A 17799-nucleotide genomic window follows, 5' to 3' on the forward strand; every position below is an offset into this window, starting at 1 on the left:
TTGAAGGATTTGTCGTACAGTAATGGGCCAAACACAATTGGTACGTTTGCGTGCGTTTTGACAGTTTTTCCATGGGAAAACTGTCAAAACGCACGCAAACGTATCAATTGTGTTTGGCCCATAAAGATCTGGTCCGTTTTCGAGCGGCCGTCAACGAAGCCGGCTTGATAACTTCCCACGAACTCATTTACTAATGGTGAAAGACGTCGGAAGATGATCTGGGATATCACTTTGTAGGCGGCATTAAGGATGGTGATCGCTCGAAAGTTCTCACACTCCAGCTTGTCGCCTTTCTTGTAGATGGAGCATATAACCCCATCCTTCCACTGCTCTGGTAGCTGTTCAGTTTCCCAGATTCTGACTATCAGTTTGTGCAGACAAGTGGCTAGCTTTTCCGGGCCCATCTTGAGCTCAGCTCCGATACCATCCTTACTAGCTGCTTTATTGGTCTTTAGCTGTTGGATGGCATCCTTAACGGAGAAGTGCCCTCCATCAATCAGGACGTGGTCGATTTGTGATTCTGTCTGCCGTGGTGATCTCCAGGTGTACCGATACGGGAGGCTGGAGATCACCACTGATGCAGATGCATAACAGACGTACCATCACTCTTCATATTTCTTAGGTATACATAAGCTCCGTAGGCTTTCTTGCTTGCATCCGAAAACCCGTGTACTTCGAAAGTTTCGGGATTCTCTGCCACCACACAACGTACGACCTTATAATTTCATTGGTTTGCTTTATTGGTTCTTGCTATAATTGGTTCTTGAAGCGCCGCCAATCAGCCTCAGGCTCAGTCAGAAGAGGTTCGCCCCAAGGCAACTCCAACGACCACCAACACCGCATTGATGGTGTTGGTTTGCGTCAGAGTGCAATCAGATTCGTCAAATCAACGTTCGAATCTGTGTTTACAAAAGCAGATAAGTCGTTCTGAAAATTGTGTATTGATTTATCCCTAAAACCGCTGCCAGCCCTGTTATCGGCATGTCACATAAAATTTCAAGAAGAATTTCAATTCAATCAATCAACAACTGTCATTAAATATTTATGTCAAAAGACGTCATCGTGCACAAGCGACAAAGTATGAACAGCAACAACACGAAAAAGCAAAACAAACATCACCCCAAGAGACGTGTCTTCGGATGAGTTTGTTTACCGCAGACTTGAATCAGTGAAAATAAATAACTTTCCGTAATCCGGTGGCCACGAAGGACCGAATACATCACTCTACAAATGTGGTTCCTGCGGTGAATTCCCAGTTTTTTTTAGGGCTTACCTAGTTTACGAATTTAGATTGTTAAGGCAGTAACTGTACAGGGTAAAAGAAAGCGCAATTTCACAAATGGAGCGCAATTCCGTCCAAACGGTGACGTTGATGAACAGCATCATCGGTGTCGGAATCCTGTCGATGCCGTTTTGCTTCCAGAAGGTAAGATGTTTCACTTTCAGTGCCAAATTTTGACCAAATCCTAAAAGTATTTTCCTAAATCTGCAGTGTGGAGTGGTTTTATCGATAGTGCTGCTTCTGCTGAGTACCTACATCACAAAGTTAGTTTGTAATTACATGATCAAGTCGGCGATCATCGCCCGCAGAAAGAACTTCGAACAAATTGCATTTTACGCGTTCGGATCCTGCGGCAAATTGCTGGTGGAGCTGTGCGTGGTTGGATATCTGCTTGGTACGTGCATTGCGTACTTTGTGGTGATGGGAGATTTGGGTCCCCCGATTGCGGCCAAGATGCTCGCGATCAACGAGAGCAGCTCCCTGCGGACGTGGGTCATGATCGTGGTCACAGTGGTTTGCATCATCCCGCTGGGGTTGCTGCGAAACGTGGATAGTCTCTCGACGGTCTGCACCGCATCGTTGGGTTTCTACGTGTGCTTAATTCTGAAAGTGATGGCCGAATCCAGCGAACAGATCAGCATGCCTGGTTGGTGGGACAGACTGGACATGTGGAAGACAGAAGGCATTTTGCAGTGTTTGCCAATAATCAGTATGGCGTTGTCGTGCCAAATGTGAGTAGAAATAACTTTTTAGGGTCGATTTAATGATTCCCAATTCAATTTTATTCCATCTTGATTAGGGTCCCTAATGCTTCTATTAATCTAATGATGGTTGATTACAAATTTATTTCCAGGCAACTATTCGAAGTATATGCCACCATGCCGACTACATCACTGGACAAGATGAGTAGAGTGGTACAAAAATCCACCAATTTGTGCGCGTGCATCTATGGGCTAATTGGATTCTTTGGCTACGTCGCCTTCAATGGGCATCAGTTTTCCGGCAACATCCTAATGAATTTTTCATCTTCCTACGCGTCCGATATCATCAAGATTGGATTTGTGCTTTCGATAGCGTTCAGTTTTCCGCTGGCAATCTTCCCCTGTCGAGTCAGCTTGTATTCATTGCTGTACAAGAAGGCGCATTCCGATACCCATATGTACATTCCAGAGTCCAAGTTCCGTCCGTTGACGGTGGTTATTGTGTGTGCAGCGCTGCTGCTGGGGTGGATGGTACCTTCGATCGAAGTTGTTATCGGTCTGGTCGGTTCTACAATTGGGGTAGCTGCCTGCATAATTCTACCGGCCGCATGCTACACGAACATCTGTAGAACGAACATTTCCGAAAAACAGCTGGCCCAAGTGATGATTGGACTCGGCTTCCTGATAATGATTCTCGGAACTTATGCCAATTTGGAGGCGATGAATCGCGTTACGGAGAAGAAGTATGAAACTGCGATGGAAGATAAAATCATTCTAGAATCGGTGATAGCTGTGGAAAAACCGCACGAGAATTTAGATGACAAAATAGAGGAACTGAAACCAAAGCTACCGATCCTACAGGAAATTGAGAAAAACGTACAAATGATTACGGAGAGCATAATTCCAAACATGGAGGAGCCAGTCACTTTTAAAAATGTAAAAATTGAAGAATCTTTCGCCAATAAGGATAAGGAGGAAAAGGTATGTCAATCCTCTATTTAACTACTTTAGGTAATCGTTTTTTTATCTTTTATATTGAGCCTTGCAAATAGACTGCTGTTGTAAAAAAATCTGAGAGCTTTTGTGAGCAAAATTCACCCGCAACACAAATAGCACGTGCAACGACATAATTAAAAAAAAATGTATATATTAAATTTTCTGTTCATATGATTTTTGTTGCTTTCATTTTTGTTTTTATGATACTATTATTGTTCCATTAATACTGCTAACGTGATCATAATACTAAAAAATGATCTGTGAAATCTTTAAATTTCATATTCTTTTATTACTTTCTACATTTTAGGGCGCCATCTCTCCTGGTCCACCGGTGCTTGAAGATCACAAAGACAAAAAAGAGGAAAAAATCGATCAAGATGCCATTCTCAAAGAGGAAAAAGAAATCGCGGTCGAGGAGAAAGAGCAAATCCAAAAAGAAATTATAGAATTACAAAGTGCTAAGAAAGAGTTGCAGGCTCAGGTGGAAAACATAAAAGAGCAACTGGTCAAAACGAACGAAGAAACACAACAGCTCGTGCTTAAAAAGTTCGACGAAATTGTTGAAAAAATCGACCAGAAAGTGTCAAAAGAAAAAGATGATACAAAACCGGAAACCGCTAAGGAACCCACGTCGGACCTTAAAAAAGATCCCATTGTGCGCCTACTGACTGAACAGGGTAAGCTAAATGCCAAAGCCAACGAATCCACGAAGCCTGACCCGGAAATGCCGGCAGTAATCCCAAAAGACCAATCGGTGCCAGCAGCGCAAGATACCAAACTATTCGCTGGCGAAGACGCTAAAAATGACACCGCCAACGAAAAAGAATTGCCACCTCCTTCGCCAATCAACCAAGACGAGGAAAAACGAGATCAGGATAAGCTCCCTTTGCCAATCCAGCCCAAACAAGAGGATGAAAAGAGTGTACCTCTTCCACCGCTGCCGGTGGAGCTGGAAAAGCAACCGGAACCGGTCGAGCCACAAGAGCCTAGCCCGAACAAGTCCGACGACACCGCGAAAGAGAGTCAGGATGCCGGCTCAAAGAGGGATTTGCTGTCGGTGCGAAGTAAACGCAACATCGCGAAACTGCAACAAACAGGTGAGATAGGTCCTGCCGAGGATGATGCCAATTGTAGAAAAACCGACCATCGAATACCAAGGCCACTGCCTATCGGTGATGACATTCTAAGTCTGGAAGATAATCTGCTCGGGCAGTCCGATTTGAAATTGGACGATGATAAAATAGTGAATATGATCAAAAGGGATGTAATGCTGGATGATGGGAAATTTTTGAAGTAATGAATGTATATTTATTTATTTTTATGTAACCTATGATAGGATGTTATTTGTGCCGAAATCAACCTTTTCGTAACCTTTTCGCCGATATCGTATTATCCTCGACTTAATTAAGCTCCATGTCGCATTATCCTTAATTCTCGAATCGAATTTTTAGTTAACACGTCGATTTCAAATCGTCAATTTGTAGGAGTCGTAACGAACATATTCCCTTTGGCCCACATCTAAGATCCTGAATCATTAAATACCGGATTACTGACCGAGGATACCAGTGCCCGTGCCTCGTTTACTACCACAAAACGTAAGTGAGTCAGCTAATCTTCTTTCTGCATTTTTTTAATGAAAGTATTTTTTTTTTCGCAGACTGCCAAATGCTGGAACGTTTTGTCCTTGCCGGACTGGAAAATATGCACAGTACTGGGTGATCTACGTTTCTTGGCCGCCGACGATCCAGAAATTGCCAAGAGGAGCGTATAAGCTCGAAGAAGAAAAACGTTACATTTGATGGATCTATCGAGCATGTACTCACAAAGCCCATGCAGAAATAAGAAAATTTGTTAAAATCTAAAACGCTTTGGATATGGTAATTGAGAATTTTCCATATGTTAAGGGTTTTCCAATACGCTCAGAAGTGTAGATAAATCTATCTACTTTTTCAACCAAGGCAAATTCACTGTTGATAACAACTGACCGGATCTTCAGGGTCTTCAGTAAGACTTGCGAGCAAAGGCGTAGGATTGACAATCCGGAGATGGCTAGTTCGATTCTCTGTCCGGTTTAAGATTTCTCGGGTGGGAAACACTCTTAACTCCATGGTGATAGTGCTTCGATTGCACTTGCGTTTCGATTGTTACTTGCCACACAATGCAATGGCGGGTACTAAATGTTTTTATGACAACGAAAACAATACCCTAGAAGAATAAGACATGTTGGTGCCTAAGCATTAGACTTGTTGGTCTCGAAGCATGAGACTTGTTGGTGTCTAAGCATGAGACTTGTTGGTCTCGAAGCATGAGACTTGTTGGTGTCTAAGCATGAGACTTGTTGGTCTCGAAGCATGAGACTTGTTGGTGTCTAAGCATGAGACTTGTTGGTCTCGAAGCATGAGACTTGTTGGTGTCTAAGCATGAGACGTGTTGGTCTCGAAGCATGAGACTTGTTGGTGTCTAAGCATGAGACTTGTTGGTCTCGAAGCATGAGACTTGTTGGTCTCGAAGCATGAGACTTGTTGGTGTCTAAGCATGAGACGTGTTGGTCTCGAAGCATGAGACTTGTTGGTGTCTAAGCATGAGACGTGTTGGTCTCGAAGCATGAGACTTGTTGGTGTCTAAGCATGAGACTTGTTGGTCTCGAAGCATGAGACTTGTTGGTCTCGGAGCATGAGACTTGTTGGTGTCTAAGCATGAGACTTGTTGGTCTCGATGCATGAGACTTGTTGGTCTCGAAGCATGAGACTTGTTGGTGTCTAAGCATGAGACTTGTTGGTCTCGAAGCATGAGACTTGTTGGTGTCTAAGCATGAGACTTGTTGGTCTCGAAGCATGAGACTTGTTGGTGTCTAAGCATGAGACGTGTTGGTCTCGAAGCATGAGACTTGTTGGTGTCTAAGCATGAGACGTGTTGGTCTCGAAGCATGAGACTTGTTGGTGTCTAAGCATGAGACGTGTTGGTCTCGAAGCATGAGACTTGTTGGTGTCTAAGCATGAGACTTGTTGGTCTCGAAGCATGAGACTTGTTGGTCTCGAAGCATGAGACTTGTTGGTGTCTAAGCATGAGACTTGTTGGTCTCGAAGCATGAGACTTGTTGGTGTCTAAGCATGAGACTTGTTGGTCTCGAAGCATGAGACTTGTTGGTGTCTAAGCATGAGACGTGTTGGTCTCGAAGCATGAGACTTGTTGGTGTCTAAGCATGAGACGTGTTGGTCTCGAAGCATGAGACTTGTTGGTGTCTAAGCATGAGACTTGTTGGTCTCGAAGCATGAGACTTGTTGGTGTCTAAGCATGAGACGTGTTGGTCTCGAAGCATGAGACTTGTTGGTGTCTAAGCATGAGACGTGTTGGTCTCGAAGCATGAGACTTGTTGGTGTCTAAGCATGAGACGTGTTGGTCTCGAAGCATGAGACTTGTTGGTGTCTAAGCATGAGACTTGTTGGTCTCGAAGCATGAGACTTGTTGGTCTCGAAGCATGAGACTTGTTGGTCTCGAAGCATGAGACTTGTTGGTGTCTAAGCATGAGACGTGTTGGTCTCGAAGCATGAGACTTGTTGGTGTCTAAGCATGAGACGTGTTGGTCTCGAAGCATGAGACTTGTTGGTGTCTAAGCATGAGACGTGTTGGTCTCGAAGCATGAGACTTGTTGGTGTCTAAGCATGAGACTTGTTGGTCTCGAAGCATGAGACTTGTTGGTCTCGAAGCATGAGACTTGTTGGTGTCTAAGCATGAGACTTGTTGGTCTCGAAGCATGAGACTTGTTGGTCTCGAAGCATGAGACTTGTTGGTCTCGAAGCATGAGACTTGTTGGTGTCTAAGCATGAGACTTGTTGGTCTCGAAGCATGAGACTTGTTGGTGTCTAAGCATGAGACGTGTTGGTCTCGAAGCATGAGACTTGTTGGTCTCGAAGCATGAGACTTGTTGGTGTCTAAGCATGAGACTTGTTGGTCTCGAAGCATGAGACTTGTTGGTGTCTAAGCATGAGACGTGTTGGTCTCGAAGCATGAGACTTGTTGGTGTCTAAGCATGAGACTTGTTGGTCTCGAAGCATGAGACTTGTTGGTCTCGAAGCATGAGACTTGTTGGTGTCTAAGCATGAGACTTGTTGGTCTCGAAGCATGAGACTTGTTGGTGTCTAAGCATGAGACTTGTTGGTCTCGAAGCATGAGACTTGTTGGTCTCGAAGCATGAGACTTGTTGGTGTCTAAGCATGAGACGTGTTGGTCTCGAAGCATGAGACTTGTTGGTCTCGAAGCATGAGACTTGTTGGTGTCTAAGCATGAGACGTGTTGGTCTCGAAGCATGAGACTTGTTGGTGTCTAAGCATGAGACTTGTTGGTCTCGAAGCATGAGACTTGTTGGTCTCGAAGCATGAGACTTGTTGGTGTCTAAGCATGAGACGTGTTGGTCTCGAAGCATGAGACTTGTTGGTGTCTAAGCATGAGACGTGTTGGTCTCGAAGCATGAGACTTGTTGGTGTCTAAGCATGAGACTTGTTGGTCTCGAAGCATGAGACTTGTTGGTGTCTAAGCATGAGACTTGTTGGTCTCGAAGCATGAGACTTGTTGGTGTCTAAGCATGAGACTTGTTGGTGTCTAAGCATGAGACGTGTTGGTCTCGAAGCATGAGACTTGTTGGTGTCTAAGCATGAGACGTGTTGGTCTCGAAGCATGAGACTTGTTGGTGTCTAAGCATGAGACTTGTTGGTCTCGAAGCATGAGACTTGTTGGTGTCTAAGCATGAGACTTGTTGGTCTCGAAGCATGAGACTTGTTGGTGTCTAAGCATGAGACTTGTTGGTCTCGAAGCATGAGACTTGTTGGTCTCGAAGCATGAGACTTGTTGGTCTCGAAGCATGAGACTTGTTGGTGTCTAAGCATGAGACTTGTTGGTCTCGAAGCATGAGACTTGTTGGTGTCTAAGCATGAGACTTGTTGGTGTCTAAGCATGAGACTTGTTGGTGTCTAAGCATGAGACTTGTTGGTCTCGAAGCATGAGACTTGTTGGTGTCTAAGCATGAGACTTGTTGGTCTCGAAGCATGAGACTTGTTGGTCTCGAAGCATGAGACTTGTTGGTGTCTAAGCATGAGACTTGTTGGTCTCGAAGCATGAGACTTGTTGGTCTCGAAGCATGAGACTTGTTGGTGTCTAAGCATGAGACTTGTTGGTCTCGAAGCATGAGACTTGTTGGTGTCTAAGCATGAGACTTGTTGGTCTCGAAGCATGAGACTTGTTGGTGTCTAAGCATGAGACGTGTTGGTCTCGAAGCATGAGACTTGTTGGTGTCTAAGCATGAGACTTGTTGGTCTCGAAGCATGAGACTTGTTGGTCTCGAAGCATGAGACTTGTTGGTGTCTAAGCATGAGACGTGTTGGTCTCGAAGCATGAGACTTGTTGGTGTCTAAGCATGAGACTTGTTGGTCTCGAAGCATGAGACTTGTTGGTGTCTAAGCATGAGACGTGTTGGTCTCGAAGCATGAGACTTGTTGGTGTCTAAGCATGAGACTTGTTGGTCTCGAAGCATGAGACTTGTTGGTCTCGAAGCATGAGACTTGTTGGTGTCTAAGCATGAGACGTGTTGGTCTCGAAGCATGAGACTTGTTGGTGTCTAAGCATGAGACTTGTTGGTCTCGAAGCATGAGACTTGTTGGTGTCTAAGCATGAGACTTGTTGGTCTCGAAGCATGAGACTTGTTGGTCTCGAAGCATGAGACTTGTTGGTCTCGAAGCATGAGACTTGTTGGTGTCTAAGCATGAGACGTGTTGGTCTCGAAGCATGAGACTTGTTGGTCTCGAAGCATGAGACTTGTTGGTGTCTAAGCATGAGACGTGTTGGTCTCGAAGCATGAGACTTGTTGGTGTCTAAGCATGAGACTTGTTGGTCTCGAAGCATGAGACTTGTTGGTGTCTAAGCATGAGACGTGTTGGTCTCGAAGCATGAGACTTGTTGGTGTCTAAGCATGAGACTTGTTGGTCTCGAAGCATGAGACTTGTTGGTCTCGAAGCATGAGACTTGTTGGTCTCGAAGCATGAGACTTGTTGGTCTCGAAGCATGAGACTTGTTGGTCTCGAAGCATGAGACTTGTTGGTGTCTAAGCATGAGACGTGTTGGTCTCGAAGCATGAGACTTGTTGGTGTCTAAGCATGAGACGTGTTGGTCTCGAAGCATGAGACTTGTTGGTCTCGAAGCATGAGACTTGTTGGTGTCTAAGCATGAGACGTGTTGGTCTCGAAGCATGAGACTTGTTGGTGTCTAAGCATGAGACTTGTTGGTCTCGAAGCATGAGACTTGTTGGTGTCTAAGCATGAGACTTGTTGGTCTCGAAGCATGAGACTTGTTGGTGTCTAAGCATGAGACTTGTTGGTCTCGAAGCATGAGACTTGTTGGTCTCGAAGCATGAGACTTGTTGGTCTCGAAGCATGAGACTTGTTGGTGTCTAAGCATGAGACGTGTTGGTCTCGAAGCATGAGACTTGTTGGTCTCGAAGCATGAGACTTGTTGGTCTCGAAGCATGAGACTTGTTGGTCTCGAAGCATGAGACTTGTTGGTCTCGAAGCATGAGACTTGTTGGTGTCTAAGCATGAGACTTGTTGGTGTCTAAGCATGAGACGTGTTGGTCTCGAAGCATGAGACTTGTTGGTCTCGAAGCATGAGACTTGTTGGTGTCTAAGCATGAGACTTGTTGGTCTCGAAGCATGAGACTTGTTGGTCTCGAAGCATGAGACTTGTTGGTGTCTAAGCATGAGACGTGTTGGTCTCGAAGCATGAGACTTGTTGGTGTCTAAGCATGAGACGTGTTGGTCTCGAAGCATGAGACTTGTTGGTCTCGAAGCATGAGACTTGTTGGTGTCTAAGCATGAGACGTGTTGGTCTCGAAGCATGAGACTTGTTGGTGTCTAAGCATGAGACTTGTTGGTCTCGAAGCATGAGACTTGTTGGTGTCTAAGCATGAGACTTGTTGGTCTCGAAGCATGAGACTTGTTGGTCTCGAAGCATGAGACTTGTTGGTGTCTAAGCATGAGACGTGTTGGTCTCGAAGCATGAGACTTGTTGGTCTCGAAGCATGAGACTTGTTGGTGTCTAAGCATGAGACTTGTTGGTCTCGAAGCATGAGACTTGTTGGTGTCTAAGCATGAGACTTGTTGGTCTCGAAGCATGAGACTTGTTGGTGTCTAAGCATGAGACTTGTTGGTCTCGAAGCATGAGACTTGTTGGTCTCGAAGCATGAGACTTGTTGGTGTCTAAGCATGAGACGTGTTGGTCTCGAAGCATGAGACTTGTTGGTGTCTAAGCATGAGACTTGTTGGTCTCTAAGCATGAGACTTGTTGGTCTCGAAGCATGAGACTTGTTGGTGTCTAAGCATGAGACGTGTTGGTCTCGAAGCATGAGACTTGTTGGTGTCTAAGCATGAGACGTGTTGGTCTCGAAGCATGAGACTTGTTGGTGTCTAAGCATGAGACTTGTTGGTCTCGAAGCATGAGACTTGTTGGTGTCTAAGCATGAGACGTGTTGGTCTCGAAGCATGAGACTTGTTGGTGTCTAAGCATGAGACTTGTTGGTCTCGAAGCATGAGACTTGTTGGTCTCGAAGCATGAGACTTGTTGGTGTCTAAGCATGAGACTTGTTGGTCTCGAAGCATGAGACTTGTTGGTGTCTAAGCATGAGACTTGTTGGTCTCGAAGCATGAGACTTGTTGGTGTCTAAGCATGAGACTTGTTGGTCTCGAAGCATGAGACTTGTTGGTCTCGAAGCATGAGACTTGTTGGTCTCGAAGCATGAGACTTGTTGGTCTCGAAGCATGAGACTTGTTGGTGTCTAAGCATGAGACGTGTTGGTCTCGAAGCATGAGACTTGTTGGTGTCTAAGCATGAGACTTGTTGGTCTCGAAGCATGAGACTTGTTGGTGTCTAAGCATGAGACTTGTTGGTCTCGAAGCATGAGACTTGTTGGTGTCTAAGCATGAGACTTGTTGGTCTCGAAGCATGAGACTTGTTGGTCTCGAAGCATGAGACTTGTTGGTCTCGAAGCATGAGACTTGTTGGTCTCGAAGCATGAGACTTGTTGGTGTCTAAGCATGAGACTTGTTGGTCTCGAAGCATGAGACTTGTTGGTCTCGAAGCATGAGACTTGTTGGTGTCTAAGCATGAGACTTGTTGGTCTCGAAGCATGAGACTTGTTGGTGTCTAAGCATGAGACTTGTTGGTCTCGAAGCATGAGACTTGTTGGTGTCTAAGCATGAGACTTGTTGGTCTCGAAGCATGAGACTTGTTGGTGTCTAAGCATGAGACTTGTTGGTGTCTAAGCATGAGACTTGTTGGTCTCGAAGCATGAGACTTGTTGGTGTCTAAGCATGAGACTTGTTGGTGTCTAAGCATGAGACTTGTTGGTGTCTAAGCATGAGACGTGTTGGTCTCGAAGCATGAGACTTGTTGGTGTCTAAGCATGAGACTTGTTGGTCTCGAAGCATGAGACTTGTTGGTGTCTAAGCATGAGACGTGTTGGTCTCGAAGCATGAGACTTGTTGGTGTCTAAGCATGAGACTTGTTGGTCTCGAAGCATGAGACTTGTTGGTGTCTAAGCATGAGACTTGTTGGTGTCTAAGCATGAGACTTGTTGGTCTCGAAGCATGAGACTTGTTGGTGTCTAAGCATGAGACGTGTTGGTCTCGAAGCATGAGACTTGTTGGTCTCGAAGCATGAGACTTGTTGGTCTCGAAGCATGAGACTTGTTGGTGTCTAAGCATGAGACGTGTTGGTCTCGAAGCATGAGACTTGTTGGTCTCGAAGCATGAGACTTGTTGGTGTCTAAGCATGAGACTTGTTGGTCTCGAAGCATGAGACTTGTTGGTGTCTAAGCATGAGACTTGTTGGTCTCGAAGCATGAGACTTGTTGGTGTCTAAGCATGAGACTTGTTGGTCTCGAAGCATGAGACTTGTTGGTGTCTAAGCATGAGACTTGTTGGTCTCGAAGCATGAGACTTGTTGGTGTCTAAGCATGAGACTTGTTGGTCTCGAAGCATGAGACTTGTTGGTGTCTAAGCATGAGACTTGTTGGTGTCTAAGCATGAGACTTGTTGGTCTCGAAGCATGAGACTTGTTGGTGTCTAAGCATGAGACTTGTTGGTCTCGAAGCATGAGACTTGTTGGTGTCTAAGCATGAGACGTGTTGGTCTCGAAGCATGAGACTTGTTGGTGTCTAAGCATGAGACTTGTTGGTCTCGAAGCATGAGACTTGTTGGTGTCTAAGCATGAGACTTGTTGGTCTCGAAGCATGAGACTTGTTGGTGTCTAAGCATGAGACGTGTTGGTCTCGAAGCATGAGACTTGTTGGTGTCTAAGCATGAGACTTGTTGGTCTCGAAGCATGAGACTTGTTGGTGTCTAAGCATGAGACGTGTTGCTCTCGAAGCATGAGACTTGTTGGTGTCTAAGCATGAGACTTGTTGGTGTCTAAGCATGAGACTTGTTGGTCTCGAAGCATGAGACTTGTTGGTGTCTAAGCATGAGACTTGTTGGTCTCGAAGCATGAGACTTGTTGGTCTCGAAGCATGAGACTTGTTGGTGTCTAAGCATGAGACTTGTTGGTCTCGAAGCATGAGACTTGTTGGTGTCTAAGCATGAGACTTGTTGGTCTCGAAGCATGAGACTTGTTGGTGTCTAAGCATGAGACTTGTTGGTCTCGAAGCATGAGACTTGTTGGTCTCGAAGCATGAGACTTGTTGGTCTCGAAGCATGAGACTTGTTGGTGTCTAAGCATGAGACTTGTTGGTCTCGAAGCATGAGACTTGTTGGTCTCGAAGCATGAGACTTGTTGGTGTCTAAGCATGAGACTTGTTGGTCTCGAAGCATGAGACTTGTTGGTCTCGAAGCATGAGACTTGTTGGTCTCGAAGCATGAGACTTGTTGGTGTCTAAGCATGAGACGTGTTGGTCTCGAAGCATGAGACTTGTTGGTCTCGAAGCATGAGACTTGTTGGTGTCTAAGCATGAGACTTGTTGGTCTCGAAGCATGAGACTTGTTGGTCTCGAAGCATGAGACTTGTTGGTCTCGAAGCATGAGACTTGTTGGTGTCTAAGCATGAGACGTGTTGGTCTCGAAGCATGAGACTTGTTGGTGTCTAAGCATGAGACGTGTTGGTCTCGAAGCATGAGACTTGTTGGTGTCTAAGCATGAGACGTGTTGGTCTCGAAGCATGAGACTTGTTGGTCTCGAAGCATGAGACTTGTTGGTCTCGAAGCATGAGACTTGTTGGTCTCGAAGCATGAGACTTGTTGGTCTCGAAGCATGAGACTTGTTGGTGTCTAAGCATGAGACGTGTTGGTCTCGAAGCATGAGACTTGTTGGTCTCGAAGCATGAGACTTGTTGGTCTCGAAGCATGAGACTTGTTGGTGTCTAAGCATGAGACTTGTTGGTCTCGAAGCATGAGACTTGTTGGTGTCTAAGCATGAGACGTGTTGGTCTCGAAGCATGAGACTTGTTGGTGTCTAAGCATGAGACTTGTTGGTCTCGAAGCATGAGACTTGTTGGTGTCTAAGCATGAGACTTGTTGGTCTCGAAGCATGAGACTTGTTGGTGTCTAAGCATGAGACGTGTTGGTCTCGAAGCATGAGACTTGTTGGTGTCTAAGCATGAGACTTGTTGGTCTCGAAGCATGAGACTTGTTGGTCTCGAAGCATGAGACTTGTTGGTGTCTAAGCATGAGACTTGTTGGTCTCGAAGCATGAGACTTGTTGGTCTCGAAGCATGAGACTTGTTGGTCTCGAAGCATGAGACTTGTTGGTCTCGAAGCATGAGACTTGTTGGTCTCGAAGCATGAGACTTGTTGGTGTCTAAGCATGAGACTTGTTGGTCTCGAAGCATGAGACTTGTTGGTGTCTAAGCATGAGACGTGTTGGTCTCGAAGCATGAGACTTGTTGGTGTCTAAGCATGAGACGTGTTGGTCTCGAAGCATGAGACTTGTTGGTCTCGAAGCATGAGACTTGTTGGTGTCTAAGCATGAGACGTGTTGGTCTCGAAGCATGAGACTTGTTGGTCTCGAAGCATGAGACTTGTTGGTCTCGAAGCATGAGACTTGTTGGTGTCTAAGCATGAGACTTGTTGGTCTCGAAGCATGAGACTTGTTGGTGTCTAAGCATGAGACTTGTTGGTCTCGAAGCATGAGACTTGTTGGTGTCTAAGCATGAGACTTGTTGGTCTCGAAGCATGAGACTTGTTGGTGTCTAAGCATGAGACGTGTTGGTCTCGAAGCATGAGACTTGTTGGTGTCTAAGCATGAGACGTGTTGGTCTCGAAGCATGAGACTTGTTGGTGTCTAAGCATGAGACTTGTTGGTCTCGAAGCATGAGACTTGTTGGTCTCGAAGCATGAGACTTGTTGGTCTCGAAGCATGAGACTTGTTGGTCTCGAAGCATGAGACTTGTTGGTCTCGAAGCATGAGACTTGTTGGTGTCTAAGCATGAGACGTGTTGGTCTCGAAGCATGAGACTTGTTGGTCTCGAAGCATGAGACTTGTTGGTCTCGAAGCATGAGACTTGTTGGTGTCTAAGCATGAGACGTGTTGGTCTCGAAGCATGAGACTTGTTGGTCTCGAAGCATGAGACTTGTTGGTCTCGAAGCATGAGACTTGTTGGTGTCTAAGCATGAGACGTGTTGGTCTCGAAGCATGAGACTTGTTGGTGTCTAAGCATGAGACTTGTTGGTCTCGAAGCATGAGACTTGTTGGTCTCGAAGCATGAGACTTGTTGGTGTCTAAGCATGAGACGTGTTGGTCTCGAAGCATGAGACTTGTTGGTGTCTAAGCATGAGACTTGTTGGTCTCGAAGCATGAGACTTGTTGGTGTCTAAGCATGAGACGTGTTGGTCTCGAAGCATGAGACTTGTTGGTGTCTAAGCATGAGACGTGTTGGTCTCGAAGCATGAGACTTGTTGGTCTCGAAGCATGAGACTTGTTGGTCTCGAAGCATGAGACTTGTTGGTCTCGAAGCATGAGACTTGTTGGTCTCGAAGCATGAGACTTGTTGGTCTCGAAGCATGAGACTTGTTGGTCTCGATGCATGAGACTTGTTGGTCTCGAAGCATGAGACTTGTTGGTGTCTAAGCATGAGACGTGTTGGTCTCGAAGCATGAGACTTGTTGGTGTCTAAGCATGAGACTTGTTGGTCTCGAAGCATGAGACTTGTTGGTGTCTAAGCATGAGACTTGTTGGTCTCGAAGCATGAGACTTGTTGGTGTCTAAGCATGAGACGTGTTGGTCTCGAAGCATGAGACTTGTTGGTGTCTAAGCATGAGACGTGTTGGTCTCGAAGCATGAGACTTGTTGGTGTCTAAGCATGAGACTTGTTGGTCTCGAAGCATGAGACTTGTTGGTGTCTAAGCATGAGACTTGTTGGTGTCTAAGCATGAGACTTGTTGGTGTCTAAGCATGAGACTTGTTGGTGTCTAAGCATGAGACTTGTTGGTGTCTAAGCATGAGACTTGTTGGTCTCGAAGCATGAGACTTGTTGGTGTCTAAGCATGAGACGTGTTGGTCTCGAAGCATGAGACTTGTTGGTGTCTAAGCATGAGACTTGTTGGTCTCGAAGCATGAGACTTGTTGGTCTCGAAGCATGAGACTTGTTGGTGTCTAAGCATGAGACGTGTTGGTCTCGAAGCATGAGACTTGTTGGTCTCGAAGCATGAGACTTGTTGGTCTCGAAGCATGAGACTTGTTGGTGTCTAAGCATGAGACGTGTTGGTCTCGAAGCATGAGACTTGTTGGTCTCGAAGCATGAGACTTGTTGGTCTCGAAGCATGAGACTTGTTGGTCTCGAAGCATGAGACTTGTTGGTCTCGAAGCATGAGACTTGTTGGTGTCTAAGCATGAGACTTGTTGGTCTCGAAGCATGAGACTTGTTGGTCTCGAAGCATGAGACTTGTTGGTGTCTAAGCATGAGACTTGTTGGTCTCGAAGCATGAGACTTGTTGGTCTCGAAGCATGAGACTTGTTGGTGTCTAAGCATGAGACTTGTTGGTGTCTAAGCATGAGACGTGTTGGTCTCGAAGCATGAGACTTGTTGGTGTCTAAGCATGAGACGTGTTGGTCTCGAAGCATGAGACTTGTTGGTGTCTAAGCATGAGACTTGTTGGTCTCGAAGCATGAGACTTGTTGGTGTCTAAGCATGAGACGTGTTGGTCTCGAAGCATGAGACTTGTTGGTCTCGAAGCATGAGACTTGTTGGTGTCTAAGCATGAGACGTGTTGGTCTCGAAGCATGAGACTTGTTGGTGTCTAAGCATGAGACTTGTTGGTCTCGAAGCATGAGACTTGTTGGTGTCTAAGCATGAGACGTGTTGGTCTCGAAGCATGAGACTTGTTGGTGTCTAAGCATGAGACTTGTTGGTCTCGAAGCATGAGACTTGTTGGTGTCTAAGCATGAGACGTGTTGGTCTCGAAGCATGAGACTTGTTGGTGTCTAAGCATGAGACTTGTTGGTCTCGAAGCATGAGACTTGTTGGTGTCTAAGCATGAGACGTGTTGGTCTCGAAGCATGAGACTTGTTGGTCTCGAAGCATGAGACTTGTTGGTCTCGAAGCATGAGACTTGTTGGTCTCGAAGCATGAGACTTGTTGGTCTCGAAGCATGAGACTTGTTGGTCTCGAAGCATGAGACTTGTTGGTGTCTAAGCATGAGACGTGTTGGTCTCGAAGCATGAGACTTGTTGGTGTCTAAGCATGAGACTTGTTGGTCTCGAAGCATGAGACTTGTTGGTCTCGAAGCATGAGACTTGTTGGTGTCTAAGCATGAGACGTGTTGGTCTCGAAGCATGAGACTTGTTGGTGTCTAAGCATGAGACTTGTTGGTCTCGAAGCATGAGACTTGTTGGTCTCGAAGCATGAGACTTGTTGGTCTCGAAGCATGAGACTTGTTGGTCTCTAAGCATGAGACTTGTTGGTCTCGAAGCATGAGACTTGTTGGTCTCGAAGCATGAGACTTGTTGGTCTCGAAGCATGAGACTTGTTGGTGTCTAAGCATGAGACGTGTTGGTCTCGAAGCATGAGACTTGTTGGTGTCTAAGCATGAGACGTGTTGGTCTCGAAGCATGAGACTTGTTGGTCTCGAAGCATGAGACTTGTTGGTGTCTAAGCATGAGACTTGTTGGTCTCGAAGCATGAGACTTGTTGGTCTCGAAGCATGAGACTTGTTGGTCTCGAAGCATGAGACTTGTTGGTGTCTAAGCATGAGACTTGTTGGTCTCGAAGCATGAGACTTGTTGGTGTCTAAGCATGAGACGTGTTGGTCTCGAAGCATGAGACTTGTTGGTGTCTAAGCATGAGACGTGTTGGTCTCGAAGCATGAGACTTGTTGGTCTCGAAGCATGAGACTTGTTGGTCTCGAAGCATGAGACTTGTTGGCCCCTCAGCATGCGACTTGTTGGTCTCGAAGCATGAGACTTGTTGGTCTCGAAGCATGAGACTTGTTGGTGTCTAAGCATGAGACTTGTTGGTCTCGAAGCATGAGACTTGTTGGTCTCGAAGCATGAGACTTGTTGGTCTCGAAGCATGAGACTTGTTGGTCTCGAAGCATGAGACTTGTTGGTGTCTAAGCATGAGACTTGTTGGTCTCGAAGCATGAGACTTGTTGGTCTCGAAGCATGAGACTTGTTGGTCTCGAAGCATGAGACTTGTTGGTGTCTATGCATGAGACTTGTTGGTCTCGAAGCATGAGACTTGTTGGTGTCTAAGCATGAGACGTGTTGGTCTCGAAGCATGAGACTTGTTGGTGTCTAAGCATGAGACTTGTTGGTCTCGAAGCATGAGACTTGTTGGTGTCTAAGCATG

The 17799-nt window shown here is 45.7% G+C and overlaps 1 protein-coding gene across 5 annotated transcripts; it reads left to right on the forward strand.

Annotated features, from left to right (window-relative positions):
* Positions 1-1081: 1081 nt before the first annotated feature.
* On the forward strand, positions 1082-4815 carry LOC134225020 (putative sodium-coupled neutral amino acid transporter 10). Of its 5 annotated transcripts, none has more exons than XR_009983136.1 (6): positions 1082-1426; positions 1493-2013; positions 2136-2964; positions 3287-4076; positions 4431-4574; positions 4637-4815. XR_009983136.1 is itself a non-coding variant. In XM_062704755.1 (4 exons), exons 1-4 carry the CDS (start codon positions 1340-1342, stop codon positions 4274-4276), a joined length of 2427 nt encoding a protein of 808 aa, XP_062560739.1. In that variant the 5' UTR covers positions 1082-1339; the 3' UTR covers positions 4277-4305. The 5 variants fall into 5 exon arrangements, 1 of the variants encoding a protein (XP_062560739.1); XR_009983137.1 differs by having other exon boundaries at positions 4641-4815; XR_009983138.1 differs by having other exon boundaries at positions 4464-4574; positions 4637-4814.
* The last annotated feature ends 12984 nt before the right edge of the window (positions 4816-17799 follow it).

The sequence above is a fragment of the Armigeres subalbatus genome, chromosome 3 (genome assembly GCF_024139115.2).
Source record: "Armigeres subalbatus isolate Guangzhou_Male chromosome 3, GZ_Asu_2, whole genome shotgun sequence".
Lineage (NCBI taxonomy): Eukaryota > Metazoa > Arthropoda > Insecta > Diptera > Culicidae > Armigeres > Armigeres subalbatus.